The sequence below is a fragment of the Pituophis catenifer genome, unplaced genomic scaffold (assembly GCF_029215685.1).
Source record: "Pituophis catenifer annectens isolate HBS135680 unplaced genomic scaffold, rPitCat1.0.hap2 SCAF_1, whole genome shotgun sequence".
Lineage (NCBI taxonomy): Eukaryota > Metazoa > Chordata > Lepidosauria > Squamata > Colubridae > Pituophis > Pituophis catenifer.
The window spans coordinates 233686479-233709228 of record NW_027256881.1 but is presented as its reverse complement, the minus strand read 5'-3'; the positions used below and the strand labels follow the sequence as shown (position 1 = coordinate 233709228).

The 22750-nt window shown below is 37.5% G+C and overlaps 1 protein-coding gene across 2 annotated transcripts in view; it reads right to left on the bottom strand.

Annotated features, from left to right (window-relative positions):
- The window catches only part of SLC4A3 (solute carrier family 4 member 3), a 49641-nt gene that overhangs the window by 9781 nt on the left and 17110 nt on the right, over positions 1 to 22750 (bottom strand). For both annotated transcript variants that reach the window (XM_070956837.1, XM_070956845.1), the window contains exons 4-14: positions 18564 to 18889; positions 17897 to 18054; positions 14851 to 15062; positions 9849 to 10000; positions 8113 to 8293; positions 7470 to 7605; positions 6761 to 6941; positions 5774 to 5873; positions 3976 to 4160; positions 1840 to 2056; positions 1330 to 1557 (exon numbers count right to left, since the gene is read on the bottom strand). In XM_070956837.1, the coding sequence (XP_070812938.1) occupies positions 1330 to 1557; positions 1840 to 2056; positions 3976 to 4160; positions 5774 to 5873; positions 6761 to 6941; positions 7470 to 7605; positions 8113 to 8293; positions 9849 to 10000; positions 14851 to 15062; positions 17897 to 18054; positions 18564 to 18889 (2076 nt within the window). The remainder of the gene's footprint in view (positions 1 to 1329; positions 1558 to 1839; positions 2057 to 3975; positions 4161 to 5773; positions 5874 to 6760; positions 6942 to 7469; positions 7606 to 8112; positions 8294 to 9848; positions 10001 to 14850; positions 15063 to 17896; positions 18055 to 18563; positions 18890 to 22750) is intronic.

The following is a 22750-nucleotide window of genomic DNA, read 5'->3' as shown; positions in this document are numbered from 1 at the left end:
AAGAGGCAACTGGACTTTTTGGTTTTTCTTTGAAGACATTTTGCTTCTCATCCAAGAAGCTTCTTCAGTTCAAGCACCTTTGGGACAACCATGACCTGGATGACTGAGAATCCCAGTAGTGGGTTCCACTTACCTTCACTACTGGTTTGGAACTGTGAGCGTGTGTGTGCTTCGCTTGTGCATGGCGCTTCTGCGCATGCGCAGAACCTTCTGTGCATGCGCAGAGCATCCGTGATGACGTCCGGGTGGGTGGCCGGAGCCTCCCACCACCGCCACTTTGGTTGCCCAAACCGGGGCAAACCGGTAGAAACCCACCACTGGAGAATCCCCAAAGATACTTAGCTCTGGAACATTTCAAAGTATAGGGGAAAATCCATATGTGTGAATTGGACAAACCCTCTTGAAAAAAATATAAATTAGAGTAGAACTTGACTGACAGATTTTGAACTGATTCATTCAGCAAAATCATATGGTGAACAAACCATGTCAATTGCCTATTTGCTTCCAAGTGAACTCAATGCAGTGATACCTACCTTTAAATTCTTTAATCAGAGGTGGAAAACCTTTTTTTCTTTCAACAGCCCCATTCTTTTGGGAATAAACTGTAGGTATGTGCATGTCCATGGAGGGACTTAAGCAGGGGGAGATGGTTAAAGGCAGTATGTTAAAGGGCTACACATAACTCTGTTTTCCATTTTGTTGCCCCTTTTTTTATCTCTTCCCCATTCTCCAATCCAACAAAAATGTTCTTGCCAGAAGTCTGAATAATTTGATTACAGAAATTTTATGGTTGTTGAAATTTGTTTGTTTGTTTATAAAATTTATTGGCTGCCCATCTTACCTCAGGGTAAGTTACTTATATATATTCATTGGCCTCTAGCACCTTGATCACTATTCCAATTCTCTTTCATTTGTCTATAAGAAGAAATTGAAATTGACTTCTCTCATTTGCTGCCCTTATCCTTTCCCAGTTTGGACTCCTAGGTTGTTTGCTAATGGAAATCCCATTTTAGTAACATAAGGGGTGATAGAGTTTTTGTGGTTGCCATAGAAGATGAGACATGCAGTAGACTAGAAAGCCCTAGAGCCAGGCAGGGATGAAACAGATCAAAGCCAAGCTCATCTGAATGCAACAAGAGCCAAATGAAGCCTGTCTACTAGACCAGCACAGATACAGGCGCATGAACCAACCCCAGTCACTCAGCTAGGAGAAGCAAAATGTTAACCTCCTGCTCAACATTTTGGGCAGCATAGAAAGACAGGAACCAGCTTGAGCAGAAAATGTGTGGGGAAGTGGGAGATGAGGAAAAAGGAGGGCGGACTTGTTACCTAGCAGTCCCCCAAAGGTGATGGCAGGAGAGAGAGCAGCGAAGTAGATGAATAGCACGGCTGCGAGGCACTGGCTGTGCAGGGCATCTCTGAGGTCACTCAGATACTTGGGGTACCTGCGCTTTATGTCCCGCACCAAACCACCAAAGAAAATGCCGGTACGCTTCAGAGGGTCATCCTCCTCCTCCTCGCCCTCTTCTTCTTCTTCAGCTTTCACCTCACATAGCTCTGGAAAGGCATAAATAGAAGAGCAGGGAAATGGTCAGAGAAGCTGAAACAAAACACCTTTCCACACTAATATCCTACTGTATGTAATCAGACACGTGCTCGGGTCTAATTTTCCCTTATTTGTTTGTGTTAATTGCCACAAAGTCTGCCTTCAACATCTACTTTGTTACTGCATCAATTTTTAATGGCATTACTGGCATGTCAAGCTATATCTCACCCATTCTATTCTAGCCACAATATGAATCAGAGGAATTAGATACAATAGGCAAAGACAGAAGAGACCTTTGGATTCCTGAAAGTTTGTTTCTTTGAGGGACTTCTTCTGGTCCCGCTCTCTTCTTTTCTTCAGGAGCACTTTCTGGAAGGTGGCAATTGATCTGAGCAAATCTTTCCCTTCTACTTCTGATGGAGGAATGACAATGCTGCAGTCTAGGAACTCATTGATGGCATTAAGCAGATCTTGGCGGTCATCTGCCATATAAGCAGCTTCATGGAAATGCTATAAACCAATGGGGAAACATGGTGAAACACAGACAGCATCTTTATACCTGGCCCTGCCCACCCTAATATTACGTGTTGGTGGTGTAGTCCCCAACTCAAGATAAATCCCTCAGTTCATTTTCAGTGAAACAGTATAGCTGGATTTAATTACCATTTTGTTCCCATTTTGCCTTTTGGGAAAAATGTGTGGTTGTGTATGTGTATGCATGTACACACACATGCATTTCTTGAAATATTATTACAGTTCTTCTAAAGTCTTTAATGTCAGCACACAAGCAATTAAATATAATCTTGATTCCAGTAAGTGAACAATTCGTGTATTGACACTAAAACATTATTTAGTGCTGAGGTAAAACATGTGATCTCCCAGTTGTTGCTGAACTCCAGTCTACAGCAGCCCCAGTCAATTTATCAATAACATGTTAGGAATATTAGGAATTAAAGCTCTACAGTGCCTATACTGATTTCTCATCTCTGTTTTAACAGTCCTTTCTATACAGTGTAACTTAATAAGGTTCATATTCAATGGATAAGCATGATTTTGTTATGTGGTAATTTAATTTTTCTGGTTTATTTTAAAATTTTAAAATGCTGTTTTAAATCACAGAGTGGGAGAGGGAGGCAGTAATTTAAAAAAAAAACCAAATAGAAAATATATTCTCTCATAAATATAGCACGATTTGATATAAAATTAAACATTTAGAAAAAGTATAAAATGGTTCTGGTCAGTTTGGTAGCACATTTACATCAAATAAAATAAGCTACTTTAGAATGAATGAGCAAAATTTTGAGCAGGTAGAAAAACACTTTTAGAAATTTTAATACTGGCAGGAGAGAACTGAGAGAGTGATCCTGGAATTTAAGAATTACTCTCTTTTCACTACTACACTTTAATTACATTAAACAGTGTGGATAAATTATTACTAAAAGATTCATTCACATGAAAAACATTGCTGAAAGCAAATAGGAGGACAGAGTTCACGAACAGCACATGCTACAAAAATGCTGGACCAATTGCTCAACAGAGCTGGCCGGACAGGAAATGGGGGGAAATATACTTCTTGTCACGATAGTTGACTCCTCAACTGTTCCTGTTAAACCCTTGTGAATATTTGGAAGGACAAATATTTCACACAAAACTTACAACTGAATAGGAAAGTAGAAACTAAAACATAGCTGCAGCTCTAAGCCAGCTTTTTTAAAAAATAAATTTCATCAAAAATTAATGCTATCAAACTCTGTCAAAAATTAAGGCCATCAAAATCTCCATCAAAAATTAACTTCAAAGGATGTAAGCTTAACTTAGAAAAGATAGGGGGGTTAATATAGAATGTATCCAGGGGTGGGCTTCAAAAATTTTAGCAAGGAGTTCTCTGCCCGTTTGCTGGGTGGGCGTGGCAATGGTGGGCGTGGCCTAGTCGTCCTCCTGCACCATGGGGGGGAGGGGCTTTTTGCCCTCCCTGGGCTTCGGAGGCTTTCTTCAAACCTCCGGGAGGGCAAAAACAGCCTCCCCAGGCTCCAGAGGCCCTCTGGAGACCGGAAACATTCCCGAACTTCCGGCAGGTCTGTTTTTTGCCCTCCCCAAGCCTCTGCGTGCGCCCTGCACTTACCTGCATCCAAAATGGGCCGTGTGGGGTCTCCTGGGAGAGGCGGGGTGGGCAGGGCCAGCCAGGAGTGGGATTTGGGGGTTCTCCAAACTGCACAGAATCTTAGCTAGAGGTTCTCCTGAACCCCTGCAAACCCCCAGCAGCTCACCCCTGAATGTATCATTGCTGTTGTTTTCTGAAGTCTCACATGTAGGTCTTTTTTTCCCTTCCATACTCTGCAGTTTTGCCCTTGACATGTTGTTTATATCACTCCATACACCATCTCTATTTATGCTTGAGCTTGAGCCCGAACCAATAGTCAGGTCTTTACCTTGTCTGACATGAGAGTAGAGATTGAACGTCCAATCTCATGGTAATCCACATTGGACTGACTTGGCCCTAGCAAAACAAAGATGAAGCGAACAGGAATCGGAACTTCCAGAACTGATTCCAGGAATACAGCTTCATTTAAACGGACAAAAGCCATTGATGGTTGTTCGAGAAATTCAACACAACCTATGAGGAGAGGAAGAATAAAACCAGAGTTATTGGATCAGTGTAGAACTTACAAGTAACAAGATATATGTCCCAGATAGGGAAGTCCAGGCAAAAAGCACTCAGCATAGTCAGATTCATATTACATTTAGTGGTGACTTACTATTTCAATTGCTGTTAATACAATGTCTGTGACTAATAGAAGTAGTTCAAGTGCAGAGTTGGCAGTTACTGTCCTATTTTTTTGAAAGATATACGAAGATTAAATTTAAAAATAATAATCTTCATCAAAGTGCAACTATATTCTGATCCAAAAACAAATGCAACCAAGCCAATTCAGAAATTTCATTGCCCCCTCCCTCCATAAATAAAGGTAACCAAGAAGGAACAGAAGCTATGTCAATCTTAGTTTTTCTCAGTTAAGAATTTTTGAATTTCCGGTTGAGGAGCTAAGATTTCAGAATGATCTCATAGTTAATAGGTTACTGGCACAAAGTCTTACTATATCAATAGAACACAAGCTGAACTGCAGCAGTTAAGCAAATATGTACACACAGAGATTGATAATGCTTGAATTCTGTCTCTAACATGATGCAGGCATGGAAATTAGTGGGACTATGTTTAGCTTCCTAGTAAGGGTATTATTTCTATATCTTATGCAATAAGCCAGTGGTAATGCTGCTACTATTGCCAGAAAATGATTGTGGTTTTTTTTTATTTTTTATTTATAACACAACACAATATGACAAACACAAAACACAAAACACATAGTATATGTTCCCTTTTTACAACTGTTTCATAGCGGTAATCTTCTAATATTTACATTTCCCCCCATTTCCCCTTATACTATTCATTTCCTTCTTGTTCCATTTACTTTTATTTACACTATAATTCCTAACCATCATGATATTAATTTTATACATTTTATACATTGTCCTATAAACCTTTTATATTTGTGATTTCTCCCCTTTCATTATTGTTCACTTTCTAATCTCCAGCCTATTGTACCACTGAGAGCACATAAAACCCCCACAATTTTTTTTTTTTTTTTAATTTTGATTTATATGCCGCCCTTCTCCGGAGACTCAGGGCGGCTTACAGTGCATTAAGCAATAGCCTTCATACTTTTGTATATTTATACAAAGTCAGCTTATTGCCCCCACAAGCTGGGTCCTCATTTAACCTACCTTAGAAAGGATGGAAGGCTGAGTCAACCTTGAGCCTTGGAGAGATTCGAACCATCAGTAAATTGCAGGCAGCTGTGTTAATAACAGGGTGCTTTAAACCACTGTAGTACCAAGGCTCTTCTTGTTTGTACCACTAACCAACAAATGGTACTATTGTGGGGTGTTTTATGTGCTCTCTTTCCCTCCTTTTGTCTAGTTACTTTGATACGAGCAGTTTGTGCTACTTATTGGCTTCTGTACTGGTAAGAGAGTTCTATTTTATTTTATTGGTTATATACTGCCTCCAATCGTGCCTAGCTCTGAACAGGTTATACACATCCCAGAATAGAATAAACCAAAATATGACAGCATAAACATAATTGGAAATACCACAGCTACATTAATTGCATGATTACAAAATACCTTCTCAAGGTATTTTGTACTGCACTTTGATTTAGGATTCCTTACCAACAAGCACTACGGTCGCCTCAGCATCATCAGGAATCTTTTCCATCAATTTGATGTACTTGCCACGATGTCCCTCAGCGCTGTGGAGGTGCATGTTTTTCTATCCCAACAAGAAATATCTGAATTAGCTTGTGATGACTTTCATATGCCGTCTGGCTAGAATAGCCCCTGACTTTGTGAAATATATAACCTACACTCTAGTTACTAAGATTCTACAAGGTACAGACTTTAATTTCTTACTTTTCTACATGTTTATTTCAGGTAAATCTAAAGACTGTTACATTATGTCCCCCTTACACATTCATGGATTTGTTAATTAATGAATTCATTAATACATCAATTCAATCTATTCTCAGGGCCATTATATTATACTAATTACTTACTTACTTTCTTTAATTTAATATCCTACTTTCTCCATATACATATATTCTTGATTAAGTCACTTCTCAAAATTCTTATTATTCCTTCTCCATGACTAGCAGAAACAGAATAAACTGTGGAAGGCCCTGAAATATGTTTAATTTTGTACTAGTGGTAAAATCCAGGTTTTATTTGATACAAACTTTAAAAAAATGTTTTGTTTGTTTGCTTTCAGTGCACCCATATCAGTTCATAATTCATATACTTAATTTTCTTGAACTTACACATCACTGTAAATTAGTTTTACAGATAAATTCAATCTGATCCTGTAATGGGCCGAAGGAATAATCTGAGCAACAGGAGGAAGAGCCACTACAAAGATACGGTCAGATAAAATAAATCTGAGTGCGAGTCAGAATTGTAAGTTGAGAAAATGTTTCACATAAGATCCCTCTTAGTTCTCAAAAAGATAAAGGGATGAACAGGGGAAGTGTATTCAGACTTTGCATGATAGATAATGTATGCAATGAATTTATTACTTGTAATAAAAATAGTATTAGCCTCTATGACCTAGGTTTCCTAGCCTAGTCTACCTTGAAGGGTTGACATATCCTTTTTTAAACTCACCTCTCTGTACTCCGGGTCATGGATTCGTGGTTCTGTCATCTCAATCCTCTCTTCTCCCATCAATGGCATGCAAGTGTCAATTGTGTGATTGTGATTGAGATGATGATTTCCCACTATAGAATTCAGGCTGGAATTGGAATGGTTCCGGGGGAAGAATGCTTCCTTCTCATCATTGGGGTGGCTGAGGAAATAATATGGATATCAAAGAAACTAAAGAACCTTGGCCTAATTTCTCTGGCTAAACAGTTGCTCTTCAAATATCTATCCTAAAATCTGACTGAAGTGAAGAAAAACCATTGTTCACTCTTACTGAACAATTGCTTTTCAACAAAAACAATGTTTTTTTAAGAAGCAAATCTCTCCTCATCTATCTTTCAGCTCCCCTATATATTATAAAATTCTGATTTTCCTATTTGTATGTAGATTTGCTGGAATTTCATATATGTGACGTTTTTCCTGTTCCAGGCTAGCCAGTATATTCGTACATCCTTTCTTCAATAACTTCTTTAAGGAATTGCCAAAAAGTTATCTTGTTCTCTTCAACTGCCTCTTATCATCCCTAGGACCTTGCTTAATCTTTAGGATATAATTTTTTGTACTGTGTCATAGTTACTTATACTTTATTAGTTCTTCCTCTTCTACAGTATTATACTTTTATCCACAATTCCAATTAACTGTGTTTCTAGGTTCACCACTCTACACCACCTACCTATGCTTGAGCAGTAGGGCCCTCAGGACATTGGCTCTGTCTTCAGCCTTGATCTGATCTGAGATTATCATTGTTTCAACCACCAGATGAGCAATGCCTGGTAATGTTGTTTGTTCCAGGTCCAACAAAACAGCTCCTGAGATAATAATGGAAGGGGGCACATTTTTCAATTTTTCACAGTCAAAAATTTTCTCAAGCAGATTGTCTCCTTCTATTTTTACTTCTATTTTTTTTTCTTTAGGCAAAAAAATATCAGATTCTTACTATGTTTGCAGCATATCTGCAAAATAGACAGGTAAAAGCTTTGAGAAGCATTGTCCATTCATACAAATGTATACGTCTTGTGAAAAAGATAAATAAAAGCAAAGGCAATATTTCATGGTTTAATGTATCATTAATATATTCAATGATCTGGTGTCCTTTTCTTGATCTAGTATTATACTTTATATTATATTCTGCTACAGGACTAAGTTGATAATGACTACAATCATTGATCATTTTCTCTTTTTGATGAATAAGTTTATTTCAATCCTAAAAATTCTTCCTCCAGCTTAAAAAAAAAGTGTCTTCCTTTAAGTCACAAGGCAGCTGGGATGTCAATACATGTTTCCAGCCAAAGCCTAACTTCATCAGGATTACTCACCATGGGCAATAGTCTTCCTGAGCTCCAAAAGGCTGCGAAAAGAAAGTGAGGCAACATGAGGCTTTCCCCAGCGTGCCGTATCCTCTTCCACATCCTCCTCAAATTTGATCCAGCGTGCTGTCTCCTTCCAGTGCATGTCCTGGTTTTTGTCCACTACTAATTCATTCAGCTCCACAAAAACCTAAGAAAAATCAAGATAGTTAAATTCCAGTCCATTACCCTTTATAAGAATTTATAAGAATAAATAAACTTTATAAGTTTATAAGAATGGCATCCCTAATTGCCCTATTATAAGATTGCTGCAAGGAAGAGATAGTGCCCTTTAGCTCTGCCCTGATAGTACCAGAGCTTCTGTAGATGACATATGCTTAACAGCATCTAAAGTATAGTTCAAGAGGAAATGAGGGCCATTGCCTATGTCCTCATGCCAATTTACCCACTCAAGTCTTAGTCACCTACTGATTGGATAATTGCAATGCACTCTCTATGGGGCCAGGCTATCTTTGCAGAGTATTTTCAACTGCCTTAAAATGTGCCAACATGGGCATTTATGGGTATTTGTCCTTCAGTCCATGTGACATCTCTGCTGTGCAAGCTGCACTGACTCCTCGGAGGCTTTTGGATGCAATTCAAGGTTCTAATAAGTAGCTTTAAAGCCTTTCATAGTTTGGAGCTAGGTTAATTATAGGAGCTACTGTCCCCAGTGGAGTCTACCCATCCTATTAAATCTATCAGGAGAGGTATCTCCAGGTCCTAACCACAAGATAGTGCTATCCTGGCAGGACCCAGGAAGAGGATCTTTCCTGCCATGGCACTTGTCATTTGGAACATCTTCCTCCCAAGAATAGGCTTGCCCTGATTCTTCTGGCCATTCCCAAGACATTAAAACTTGGCTCCCTTGTCAAGTCTAGGGCCCTGATGGTTTGGGTGAGCCAGTTTCTTGACTATATTGACTGTGGGATGTTGTCATTGTTCTTTTTTGCTATTTTATAGCATTTATCTATAATTATTGGTTGTGTTTTTACTTTGTTTTAATTGTTAGCCCCCCAGAATTATGTATGAGATGGGCGGCCATATAAATGTATTAAATACATAAATAAATAATATGTACTTAGAATATGCATAATGTAAGAGAAAGTAGCCTAGATTCACATCCTAAATAGTCTGTAACTGGGATATATAATCTCTTCCAATAGTGTGTTGGAGAGTTGCATTCCAAAAATTAGAGGATGAGGCTAGAATAAAAAACTAAATTTGATTCTATAACAGTTATATCTATTGCTAATTAAAATTAAGTAAAGCTGATAGTGTATTATAATTCTCTAGTTATCCATTTAATGATTCTCTCTTATTTCACATGAAATATTGTAATTTTCAGATTACTCTGAAGGATACTTTCAGGAGTCATATTTGGCTCTTGGACGCCAGTTGTACATTTCCAAGTTATAACTGTAATTTTCCCTTCCAGGCCATTTTTCTTCCCTGAACATGATCTTATTTTATTACTGGAGAACCAGATAGCAAAAATTAGACTGGGACTATCTATCTATATCCTAAGCAATAACCTTGGTTACTAGGCTTATGCTAATTCCTATAATTCCTATAATCCAATCTTATCATCTCTATTGTCCCTGTTCTTATGGAAAGCCATTTACCAGTAAGCAATAAACTGAACAATGCATAAAGGTGCTGGCACCATACATTGTGAGATTCAAAAGGAAAGACCATTATGGTACCTCATGGGGTTTTCGGTCAAGCTTCTTCTTTTTCTTCTTTTTCTTGAAAGACTGTGAGGACAAAGATGTTTTGCTGGACCTGTTGATTTGGCTCCGGGATGGCTTCTTAACCAAATGTCTTCTTACTCCTGGATTATCTTCAAAACGATGGCCTGGAATAAAGGTAGGATAGGCCATGGGTACATATAACAGAAATGTCCTTCTATAACAGAGTTACATGAATGTCATAAGTGCTCCATAGAAACAGAGACCTTTGTTAATTACTACAGAACTCAGGATTCATGAAATGTAGTTTCCATTTTAAATGCCACATTTCCTAGGAATGCATACACATACAAATATGTAGCTTTTGTAATGCATGATGAAAACTCAGAAGAAACATGTTTTGTAACATTGGAACAGAGTAACAATCAAATGCAGAATAAATTATAAAAATATACAAATATATCTTATTTATTTTGTTTTTATGAATCACAAAATACCTTTTTTCCCCAGAACTAAATCTGAGAAATCCATCAGTTCATTTTACACATTACCTCCTACACTGATTAGCAATACTCTCAGTAGAATCTTCCCACCCAGACTAACTTTGTTGAGAGCTGAATTTGGAGATTTTCCATATGCAAAACATTATGATGAGCATTTGATTTGCATTTAAAGAAATTGATAATGCAATACAGGAATCCAGCAAAAGCTCATTTTAAAAAATATTTTCTAATGCAAACAGGCGCACTTACAAGTGTTTGGCAAAACCCTATTTAAAAAGTGCTATGTATAAAAATTGCCATGAAGCATAGCAGAACCTCTATTCCCCTGCCATTTTGCTGGGTGCTACAAAGACAACAGGAAAATCTAAAGCTGAAGCATTATTTTATCAAGCATTATCTTGGAGCCTCATCTATGGGACTGAGGGAAATAATAAGGGAAACCATAATAAGATTGTTAAGGCATATAATCAGTTATATCTTAAATCAGTAATATTAAAGCATAGATAAACATTCTGTAAAATTGTAAAACATGCCATAAAAACATCTGGGTAAATAAGAACTTTTTGTAACACAGATATGAATGGGTCCTTTGGGCAAGTTATTTCTCAGATGGACCTCTGGTTCTTTAAATAAGAAATCTCTAATAAAGCAGACACCTGGAGGGTGTACCCTCAAGTTATTCACAGTATAAAAGGAACTCACTGTACTACATGCACTTTATTATATTCATCAATTTTCTACTTTATCCCTCTTTTGGTTTCTGTTATCCTAGTGCAACACTCTTAATTATGTTACATTACATAACAACGCAATAGTTCTCCTCACAGCATACACTTTGACCACTACTGATAGTTAATTCAATGTAATTTCTCTATTTAACATTACTTACAGGGAAATGGAGAAAAATCTTTGAAGAGCCAGAGTCATATAAATTGATTAGTGAATTGCCTTTTAAATATAAGGCTCATTAGATCATATAAATATCTATATAACTAAGTAATTTTAGATCCGTTCTTTTTTGCACCCTTTCCATTTATGAATATAAGCTGCCAAAGGCAGTTTACAATGGCTATTTTTTTGTTTGGTACAAACAAAAATTAATGTGTTTCATAATGGCAAAAGCAACCTTTGAATACATAAGCACTGGCTATAAATGCTGTAATACAGCGTAGAAGAGTTGTTACCTTCAGCATAAAATGAGAATAACAACTACTGAGAAAGGTAAATTAAATCAGTGGTACAGACCAAAGACAATTCTTTCTCCTTGAGACATTAGAAATCCCAGATGGCTTGCCGCCTACTGATCCACCAATTTGAGATTGTTGAAAGTTAAACCCCAATTTCTCATTTTCTTTCCCATTTTCCCATTTTTTTTGCTGCACATGATTAAAAAACATAGTTATAACTGATTTTTAACAGGAAAGATGCAGATTGTTGTATATTGTTTATGTTTTTCAGTTGGGCTTTTGAGTTGCTTTTGAGATATTGAATTAAATCCTACTCCAGATTAACTAAAATTCTGTGGACGGTGTATAACATTCCTCATGTACTTTGTTGTATATATTAATGAAGATCAAAATGAAATATTTTAGGCCCTAAGGAAGATAGTTTGTTTTTTTGTTTGTTTTTTTACAAATTTAAGTAATCTCCATTCCCATTCTCAGCATATTTAACTAGTAAACATGCCCAATGCTGGTAATAGCAATTTCTGATGGCCTTTCAACATATGAATGTATGTTTATGAATGAGTTCATCTAACTTCAATAAGAAAAGCATGTCACATCACATAATGTACAATATCTGTGTGTGGAGTGGGTGGATGAGTGGATGGTGGATGTTGATGGGAAAACAAATTATAGGCATCAAACTGAGAAAGAGTTGCTAATTTGTTCATGGATGTGCATGTCTGAGACATGAGTGAGAAAATATAAGTTGTAGTTAAATGCCTTCAGCTTCACATTTCCAAAATATTTGAACAAGTAGCCTCCAGAACAATAGAGAAATAAACTTTTCGGATAGGATAAAGTTAAACAAATAAAAATTAACTTTAAATGGGCAAAGAATAATTAAAAGCAAAGGTGGACAAAATTACTTTTCCCTTAAATAAAGTAATAGAAAAAAGAATTTTGAAATATAATATATTTGAAATTGCCAGATGGTGATAAGATATATTGCATATAGTGATAAAATATATTTAAAATAAATGAAGTTTGTTATATTTAAAATCTGATTAATGGGGAAAAAAAGTCTTAATGAAGTTGAAAGTAAATGCGTGGAAGGACGCACATACATATAACCTGAACATGTGAATCCTAGCACAACTGCAGTACTTACGAATTGGCTCCAGACCAGGACAACCCAAGTGGTTCTGTATAGCCTCCCATAAATCATAGTCTTCAAAGTTGAGAGCAAACTCCTCAAAGTCATCATAATCTAAAGAATTATAGGCACAGACAGCTATCTCTATTTCTGGTCTATCTCCTATTCCAATGCCCTTTATTATCTCCTTTCCGTTTGGAATGGCCATTGCTATGTTCGTTGGAAGATTAAAAGTCTTGAGTACGTCGCAAAGAGTAGGATTTAGGTAGGAGATGAGTTCCTCTTCTCTGAAATTTTTCAGATAGCACAATATCCAATGCCCAGGAATTTTTGGATAGTATTTGATTAAGAATGTTACTACTGACCATCTAGCGAAACAGTTAGCACCAAAATTGTGACTGCTTGTTTAGAATCCAAGTGGGAATATATCCTTGCATAGTGCCAAAGCCAGCAAGGAAATTCTGTAGGAAATCCAATATATGATGTGTTGTTGTGCTGTTTTTCCTTTGTGGCACAGCCTACTGTGCCCCTTCACATGCTTTTAGTTATCTCTATCTACTGAAGCTTGGAAACTAGCCTATTGACATCTTTATATCCTGAGGCTCAAAACTGCATTTCCATGACGTCCATTCTATGTTTTTGCATTGAGAGAATGAGAGAGCTCAGTTTTCGGGGAGGGGGAAGGAAAATGTAGAACATAGCAGTAAATAGATGTAATCTCAGTTCCAGACACTCTGAAACTTTGTAGGATTTGAGATAATGATAGATCCTGGATTTAATACAGATTCCTACTCAAATTTGGTTACTCCCTCCAGAAATTGAACAACGTAATTCTCTGAGAGTAAAATGGTGAAGATAACTTTAGGTTAAGAAGAAGAAAGCAAAATCCTAATGGTTCAGCAAGGAAGATACTAGGTTAGCCTTAGCATATGAGAATTGAATACCATCCAGTAAACTATGGATGAGTAGTAGCACAGGATATAGAGAATAAAACTGAGCTCTAAGGTAACAGAAGACTATATTGGATTGCAGATTGTCTGGTCAAATTTGGAAAGCAATGTATTTGAGGATTTTCTGTCGAGTAAAGAAAGGCCTAGAGAATCATCTTTAAGTAGAATGATTTATAACATCTTGTAGGATTTATAACATTTTGGAAGATCCTCAGTGAGGATTAAATAAATTTGTCATTATATTTCATCGGTCTTGCTGTCCCTTCCTTCCTTCCTTCCTTCCTTCCTTCCTTCCTTCCTTCCTTCCTTCCTTCCTTCCTTCCTTCCTTCCTTTTCCTATCTCTCTCCCTATCTACCTCTATAACTACCTCATCACATATGAAATTGCTAACATAACAAGAAAAATCTCCTGTATATTCCTAAAAAGCAGTTTTTAGGCATAACTACTGAAAGCCTCACAGGTCAAAATATGCTAGGAGTTAAAATCATGTATCAACATCTCATTATAGACTCCTGAACATTATAGCTAGCCTAGTACTAAAATGACATTATTTCTTGGAACTGAAAGCATAGTATTTGAAAGAAATGTATTGCTTACTATATATGGGGCGAATATTTTTACTGAAATACATGCAAGTCTGAATTATATAAATTAACTTCAGAGAGCAAAGTAAATACTAGAATCTAAGGAACTGCTTAGATATTTTTTTATCTTAATAAAAAGAAAGATCAAAGAAAACACATGTAGAATTTTACAAAGTCATAACTTATATAGAAAGAGAAACTAAATAACAATTATTCTGTATCTACTTTCCTATGTATATTTACTTATAAGTTAAATATCAAATATCCTGAATCTAGAAGGATATTTATGAATATAATGAATAGGATTTGGCCACCTAAATAAGAACGAACAAAAACAAACCAGAATTATATATGTTCTATGGCCATTAATATAATAGTTATTATATGTTGTTAGACCCAAAATCACAATCTCTTTCAGACTACAAATATACCAAAGTATATCAAATGAATATCCTGAGAATTAAACAGCTACATACATCATTCTGTCCTTATTATTAAAATTATTACACAATCCAGTTACTTATTTTTAACGTAGAAGAATAGTTATACTGATGTTCTTATGGGCCTCCCCTATTCACCCAGTGCTACACTCTCAGCATACAGGCGCTGCTGCCATCATCATTACTAGGGACAGAATCAAGGGTCAAAGTTGAATCTCACTTTTCATATCATCAAGGTCAGCAGAAGCCAACATCTGAGCTTCAGCTTCATCAGTGGGGATTCGTTGATATGTGGCATTCTCTATTGCAGTCATGCTGCCAATGCACACTCTCTCCTTCAGGTCATAGTTTGACCGCTGTCCACTTGGCACCTGACTCCATGGTTTGCGCTTATCCCAGCCCCGAGATACATTATCTCTGTATTCAGGAAAGCTGTGGAGGCAAGAAAGAGAACAATGATGGCAGAGAAATAATAACTGAAAGTGAGAACTTATTCCTAGAAGACAGAAGGTAATTCCAGAGTTCAGATATTTGAACAAGATTAAAGATTTGCTTTGGGTTTTCTTTTAACCTGCATTCTCTCAAGATGCATTTGGAAGGCAGCATGCCAATTCCACTTGAAATAAAGCAGGTGGTAAGTAGTGCCAGAAACCAAATTGGGTGGGCCAATCCACTTTCTCTTTCTGATAATCCTTTTCTCTTCCCTGCCCACTTTCTCTTTTCAACACCCTCTTTTTTTCTCTTTCTGAAGTAGCAGACTGCGAGGAAAACAATAAATTAGTTCAGTCCATAGGTGTAAACTAAATGTCTGCAGAGGGTGTTTGAAATAAGGTTGAGGACAGGGGTGGGTTCTACTTACCTTTACTACCGATTCGCAACGGGATTGCATGTTCTGCACATGTGCAGATCGCTTCTGATGACATCAGGGTCAGTGGGCGGAGCCTCCCGCCGGTTTTACTACCAGTTCTATAGAACCAGTCCGAACCGGGGACAACCCACCACTGGTTGAGAAAAAATCTTAGGTTGTGAATAATCTAGCTCTGTCCTAGAGAATTCCTCAACTAAGGGACAACTTGGCAGGTTTCTTAATGGTTTTATCTGAAGTCCAATATTTCCTAACTGAAAAGATGAATCTTCAAAAGCTCCTTCTTCAGTTGATAGATCTTGTTATGACAGCTTTGATGACTGTGACATCTTTAATGACGTCTTCTAGAAATCGTACAGATAGGTTACCACCATGTATTTAATGATCAGTCCTAGAAGTTCTGGTTGCTGCTGTGTCCCCATAGCTATGTGATCGCGATCCAGGTGTTTGGTGCCCTGCTCATGATTATGATATCTGAGTGAGCCACGATCACATAATCATGATTTCCAATTATCCCTGCCAGCTTCCCACAAACAAAGTCAATGAGGAAACCAGCAAAAGGTTGCAAGTTCTGTAGTTCTCACCCACAGCTGTTACCCGCTGGCCTTCTTGCTTCTTCCCACTTAATGACTCATATAATCCTGGGGTTCTGACAACCAACTGTATTGCCAGGATTGTCATTGCTAAAGGATGTAGTTCAGTGGTGAAATTCAATTTTTTTTACTACTGGTTCTGTGGGCATGGTGTGGCTTGGTGGGTGTAGCTTGGTAGGCGTAGCAGGGGAAGGATACTGCAAACTCTCCATTCCCACCCCACTCCAGGGGAAGGATACTGCAAAATCCCCATTCCCTCACCACTCCTGGGGGAAGGATATAGCAAAATCTCCATTCCCATCCCACTCTGGGGCCAGTCAGAGGTGGTATTTGCTGGTTCTCCGAACTACTCAAAATTTCCGCTACCGGTTCTCTAGAACCTGTCAGAACCTGCTGAATAGCATCCCTGATGTAGTTGCATGATGTCATTCTTTTTTGACTGGAAATTCCATTCCCAATTCTATTGTAATACAAGGACTACCTATATTCCTCTGTGTTTAAGTTTGCAAGTAAATATTTGAACCAAAGACTCCTTGAGTATATATGTAAAGGGCATCTCTAGCAGTGCAAGCTTCTAGAGATTTTTCCTACCTCAGAATGCATATACTTTTTTTTTTTTTTGCCTTAGAATCAATACACAATTGATGATTACCTGGACAAATCCCTGCAGTTCCCTTGGCAAGATTTCAGAAGTGGTTTGCCATTGCTTGCTTCCTAGGCTGAGAGACAATGACTGGCCCATGACACCCAGCTAGTTTTGTGCCTAAGGCTGGACTATAACTCATTATTTCCTTGTTTCTAGTCTAATGTCTTAACCATTACACCAAACTGGCTCTCTACACATAAGTTACCTTAAACTAATCTCTTCTACCTATAATAAGAAAGCCTAAAGAGCTAAGTGGCTAAATCCCTGAGAAAAACACAAATTTCCTTGAGGTCAAATACGGTACCCATGGAAGAGTTTGCTGGAGGCTTGTTTTATAATCTCCCCAGGAGAAGCAACTAACTATTGGCAAAGGAAAGGATGAAATTTAAACATATTTCAGTTTGTACAACTACATTTTCCAGGACCCCAGAAACAATATAACATAACCCATGCTGCTAGAGGTAGAAGTAATCAGACTTATATTAGGATTGATTTTATTTTGCATATGCTCAAAGCAAGTGGCCTAGTTTTCCCCTGAAAACTAGCTTCATTTTCTTTTGGATGGGCCTACCCATTGTTCCTTTATTTACATCTGTTATTTTGGAATCCTAATTCTTTTTTTTATTTTTTTTTGGAGATTAATACTTGCAATACATGTTTATAAGCTGTGTGTGTTAATATACTCTGAATACTATTTTAAACAAATATATATTAGTATTTGTTTATGTCATGGAGAGCTGGATCTGATAACATGCCTTGGAACGTAGGGACTTTTGCAGATGAATTACTAAAACATCAGGTAGTGATACAAAGCTGCCTTTGCATTTTTCAAATTAATGGAAGGAAGATGGCATTTTCCTTCTTTTGGCTTTCTTTCTATCATCCTGGTGGGAGGAGGAAAAGAAGTTCACACTGTTCTAGCTGCCTACATTACACTATTTCCTTAGTAATGAAAAAATATGCATTCTTCTTTTCACATTCTAGAATGGAAGATACATATTATAATTAAATCTGGATGAGCTCTGTTTGAAATTAAGTTTATCCCATTTATACTCCCAAAGTGAACTCCTGAACCTGAATTGGAAAGGCAACTTGCTACTTTGTCCTGAATGTCTCCAACCTATGTAAATTCCAAAACATGAAAAATATCACCCCCTCTTACCTATTAGAAAAAGTAGGGCCTTTCTCTGGCAGCAGGCTGGAGAAACATGGGATTGGGGAAAGATGACTGTGTTCTTCAGCCATATGAAATGACAAAGTGCATTGGGTGCCATGAGCTTCCTCCTCTTCTTCCTCAGGCTCCTCAGGTCCAATGGTAAACTGAAAGAAGCAGCGCAAAGGGTCAAAATGACACAACATCTAGAAAAGTAATGTTGCTATTGGTTTGGTTGGTTAAAACTGAGAAAAAATAAGGGGCAATGAACTTTTAACACCAGGGGGGAAACCAAACACAAACCTGTTTTTTTCTGCTTTTTATCAGTCAACAGTTTCATACTAACATTGTGCTATAGATGTCTATGGAGATTCTCAATCATTCAGGTCATGGTTGTTTAAAAGGTCTCGTAGCACAATGTCCCAGAGGTGCTTTTCTCAAAAGGCAATTAGACATTCTTGGGTTTTTTCTTTGCTTCTCATCCAAGGAGCTTCTTTAGAACATTTTCAAGAAAAAAACCAAGAAAGGCCACTTGCCTTTTGAAAAGCATCTTTGGGACATTGTGCTATAGAGACCCCTACCTTTGACAAATGGCACACACACATACCAAACACACAATACGTGATCTTGTACAAGCCCAAAACTCCTCTTGCAGTGTGGATTCGAAGTCTCTCACCTCAACACTCCTTTCAGTCAGTCCTGCTGTTAAAGTGCTCAAAGACCTCTCTTTGGGAGAGGATTCAACGTCAGACTCTGCTGAGATTTCCTTCTCCAGAACCTCTTCCCCCTCAGATTCTGCTTCTTCTTCTTCCTCCTCCTCCTCCTCCTCTTCTTCCTCCTGGATGGTTGGGGTGACGTTGGAGGGAGGCATAGACATTTTCCTTGCCTTTTTCTTTTTTTTCTTTTTCCTATTAGAATGGAGACGTCTCTTTTGGGTCTTGGGGGGCGGAGGCAGGTGAGTTGACAGGGGGTGATGGATGTGGTGGGATGTTTGGCGATGGACTGTGGAAGAGAAACAGTGGAAGGGATTGTATTCTGGAGAGAGAAGAAAAAACTTTCTACAAAGCTTAAAAAACAAAGAAAAAAGTAGAAAAAAGAGACAGGAAATATATTCATCTAATTAGAATTTACATTCTTCTTGTATCTCCTGGGATTTTAATAGTACCACTAGAAAAATATGTATTGTTTACAGCAGGGGTGTCAAACTCAAGGCACAGGGGCCGGATCTGGCCCACAGGGTCCTTAGATCTGGCCTGCGGGGCCACCCTGGAAATAGAGGAGCAGCCCGCAATGCCTCTGCCAGTGAAAACAGAACTCAGGAGGACTGTGTGTGGCCCTCGCAAGCTCCGTTTTTGTTGGCCGAGGGTTGCAGGAGGCCTTTGGAGCCGAAAATGTAGCTCAGGAGTCCGTTTTCGCTGGCAGAGCACTCAGGCCACCACAGGAGCCCCCAACATGAGTTACGTTGAGATGGCCACGTCCACCATGACCACGCCCATCCCAGTCCCCCAAGGTCAAACACAACGCTGCTGTGGCCCTAAATGAAATTGAGTTTGACACCCCTGGCTTACAGTATGCTAGAATAATACGTATTTATTTATATTGTATTTTTCAGGCAGTAAGATTCAAAGAGTAGTTTATAGCTTGATTGATTGATTGATTGATCGACTAATTGATCAGTAATAAAAATACATTTGCTGTTCTCAGACTTGTATAAAAATACATTCTCTTGCAATATTAATGTACTAACAAATCAACCTGGTTTTAAGCTTTCTGAAATAAGTTTACCAGATCATAATATTACAAAGCTGCACATTGTATTTGGGTATTTGCCTAAAATCCAAACTTCATCTGGAAGATACTGAAAGATAAAAATGTCCATATTCTCCTTAATACAATGGTTGGGAAAATGGAACTTACAAGTCAATGTGCTATATGGCAGTGTATCCACATGGGCAATATAATATATGTTTGATGGAAAATAATTTGAACATGAAATCAATTGTTAATTTTGTTTTGATTTAGTATTTGAATCAAATAACTCTTTGAGTTTAGTCTTTCCCATGCTAAAAATTCTTCACATGAAAATATAAAGAACTGATAATCTTACTAAGGTAACATATTAGCTGGAAATAATATAGTCCTATAATCTATAATCCCCATTGCATTGGGAAGCTTGTTGTGTCTTTCACATATGTCAACCATTACATTCTCCTAAATCTATTTTTCATTTTAAGATTTAAGCTATATCACTCAAAAAAGCCAATACAGTTCTAGAATGCATCAACAGAGAGATAGTTATCAAAATAATGGGAAGTGATAGCACCATTCTATACTTCACTAGTGAGGCCATGTTTAGAAGTCTGTGTACAATTCTGGTCACTTACAAAAAAAAAAAGTTGAAGCCCTAGAAAGGATTCAGAGAAGAGAAAAATAGATGATAAGGGTCTGGAGACTAAATGATATGATGAACAGCTAAGGGAACTAGGTATGTTTAACTTAATGAAGAAAAGGCTCAGGGAGACAAGCTAGCAATTGGAAGATTGTCATATGGAAGATGGTGTTGATTTATTCTCCATAACTCCTGAGGGCAAGATAAGAAGCAATGGATGAAGCTTATCAAAAGGAGATTCAAAGTGGAAATAAGGAGGAATATGCTGATAGTGCGAATAATTGGTCAATAGAACTGCTTGCTTCGTAGAGTTGTGGGTGCTCCATAGTTGGAGGTTTTCAAGAAAAGATTGGACAACCATTTGTCTGAGATGGTTATAAGGACTCCTGCTTTGGACAGGGGATTGGATTAGAACAGCTCCAAGGTCCCTTCCAGCCCTATCTTTCTATGATTAGAACTCTATGATAAGTCAAGAGTTTGGGACAGAAAACATGGACAGCCTTACCACTATTAGACTCTAGATGGCAGTCTACACTTTTGCTAAAGCAAAGATGAATATGTAGAAAATATGTAACAACAAATATATAAAGATATATTTGTTTTATCTATAAATAGATAAAATTTTAGGGAAGGAATAAATAAATCTAGGAGCAACAATAGAGTTTTTAGACAGAATTATTTTGGTGCTATTAATAAAAAGGTACTGTGCAGCTTTTCCATTTTTTTTCTTTCTAGTACATAATTATGAACCCTGTATAAAAAAAAGCAGCAGGGAATGAACAGGGAAGGAGCTATAGGAGACAGTATTATCTGAAATCTCTGAAGAATTCCATGAATGGGACAAGAATTTGGAAGTTGCTTGGCGTACAAAAAATATTATAGAGAACATTTCATTGGAAACCTTAATTCTATGAGCAGCAGCTAGTATAGCTATTACAATACAGAGGAAGTGAAGTGGTTTGGGTCAGGCTTCTCACATAGTTTCACCCTACTACTCAAAGGTCTCCCTTCCTAAGATAGGTAAAAATAATAAAGGCAGGGGTCCTCACAGCTTATTCTGAAGAATTTCAATGTAAATGGGGGTGGTTTGAAAAGAAATTTTCTACTGGTTTGCTATCATGGATACATCAGTACCTGACAAATATCTGTAGGATACGAGGAATTGAACAATCTTGCCTACCCTGATAAAGTGATGTTCAATTGGACTGGCTCTATTATTATTTTTTTTAGCCAGTGCCCCTCTTATTATTGCTCAGTTTGTTTCATTGCCATACTCCCTTGAAAACCAAGGGTAAAGATGATCATATCTAGCACATAAGAAGGCAGCACATGCTGCCTAGGAAATGATCAGACAAGGACAGCATAGCAGGCAGCAAGATAGTGGGCAGGGCAAGAGGCTCAGAAGGGAACCTCCCTAATTTCTCCAACAATAAAGGAGATGGCAGGAGAATGGGACTTTCAGACTTGCAAGGTTCTGTTAATGCAGTAGAATAAGCACATCTGCCTGTGATTCCTGTCTGGTCTACTTGGTAAGGCTGACATCAATCTTGCAAGAAAAGAGCTTCTACATTTCAAATGCACTGTTAAACATAAATAATATAAACATTTTTATATATAAAATAGGGATACAAAGATGGTAAATGTGAATATGGAGCTGACCGTTTTTGATAGTGTTAAGAGTGAAATATGTGGGGGGCGGGGGAAGGGAAATGGAAAAAAGAAAAGTGAAAGAAACTATGATTAAAAAAAATAAAATAACTGCCAGTAGAAAAAGTCTGATTCTAATGTAGGAAAATACTGAATGACAGTTTAATATCCCAACAGAATTAATGGATATAAGGTAAAAGGATAGGAAAGCGGCTTGGAGCAAAAACAGGGTAAAAATGCTATGTCAGGCCACTGAAGTATTATGCTATGCAAAAAGACAATTGGTATAATGATGAAGTGAAAAAAGCTGTAGGAGAGAATATATGCAAATAATATGATGGCTGCAAAAGCTACTAACTAATGTAGAGTGAAGTTTTGATTTAGCAGACCTTGATATAACAACTTTGGAGGCAAATGGATTAAATATCTGTGATGATTTATTATCATACACATAAAGACATTATGCAAATCATATCAAGTGCCAGAATGATGTAATTGCATATTTAATGGACATTTGTAGATAATAGAAACATTGCCAATCAATAAATATGTAGAAAAGGAGGTTTTATTGTACAGTGGTACCTTGGTACTCAGTTGCTTTGAAACTCATCGAATTTGGGACTCAATGCTTTTTGATGTGAAAAATTTGTCCTGGTTCTCATAATTTGTTTGGTATTCAATGCACAAGTTAGAATTTGTCAGTATCGGCTGTATTGTGACTCATTGTATTATTCCTTACGGGAAAAATCTGTTTGGTACTCATCATTTTTAGTATTCATCATGCCTCCTAGACTCAAGGTACCAAGGCACCACTGTATTTGCAAGGA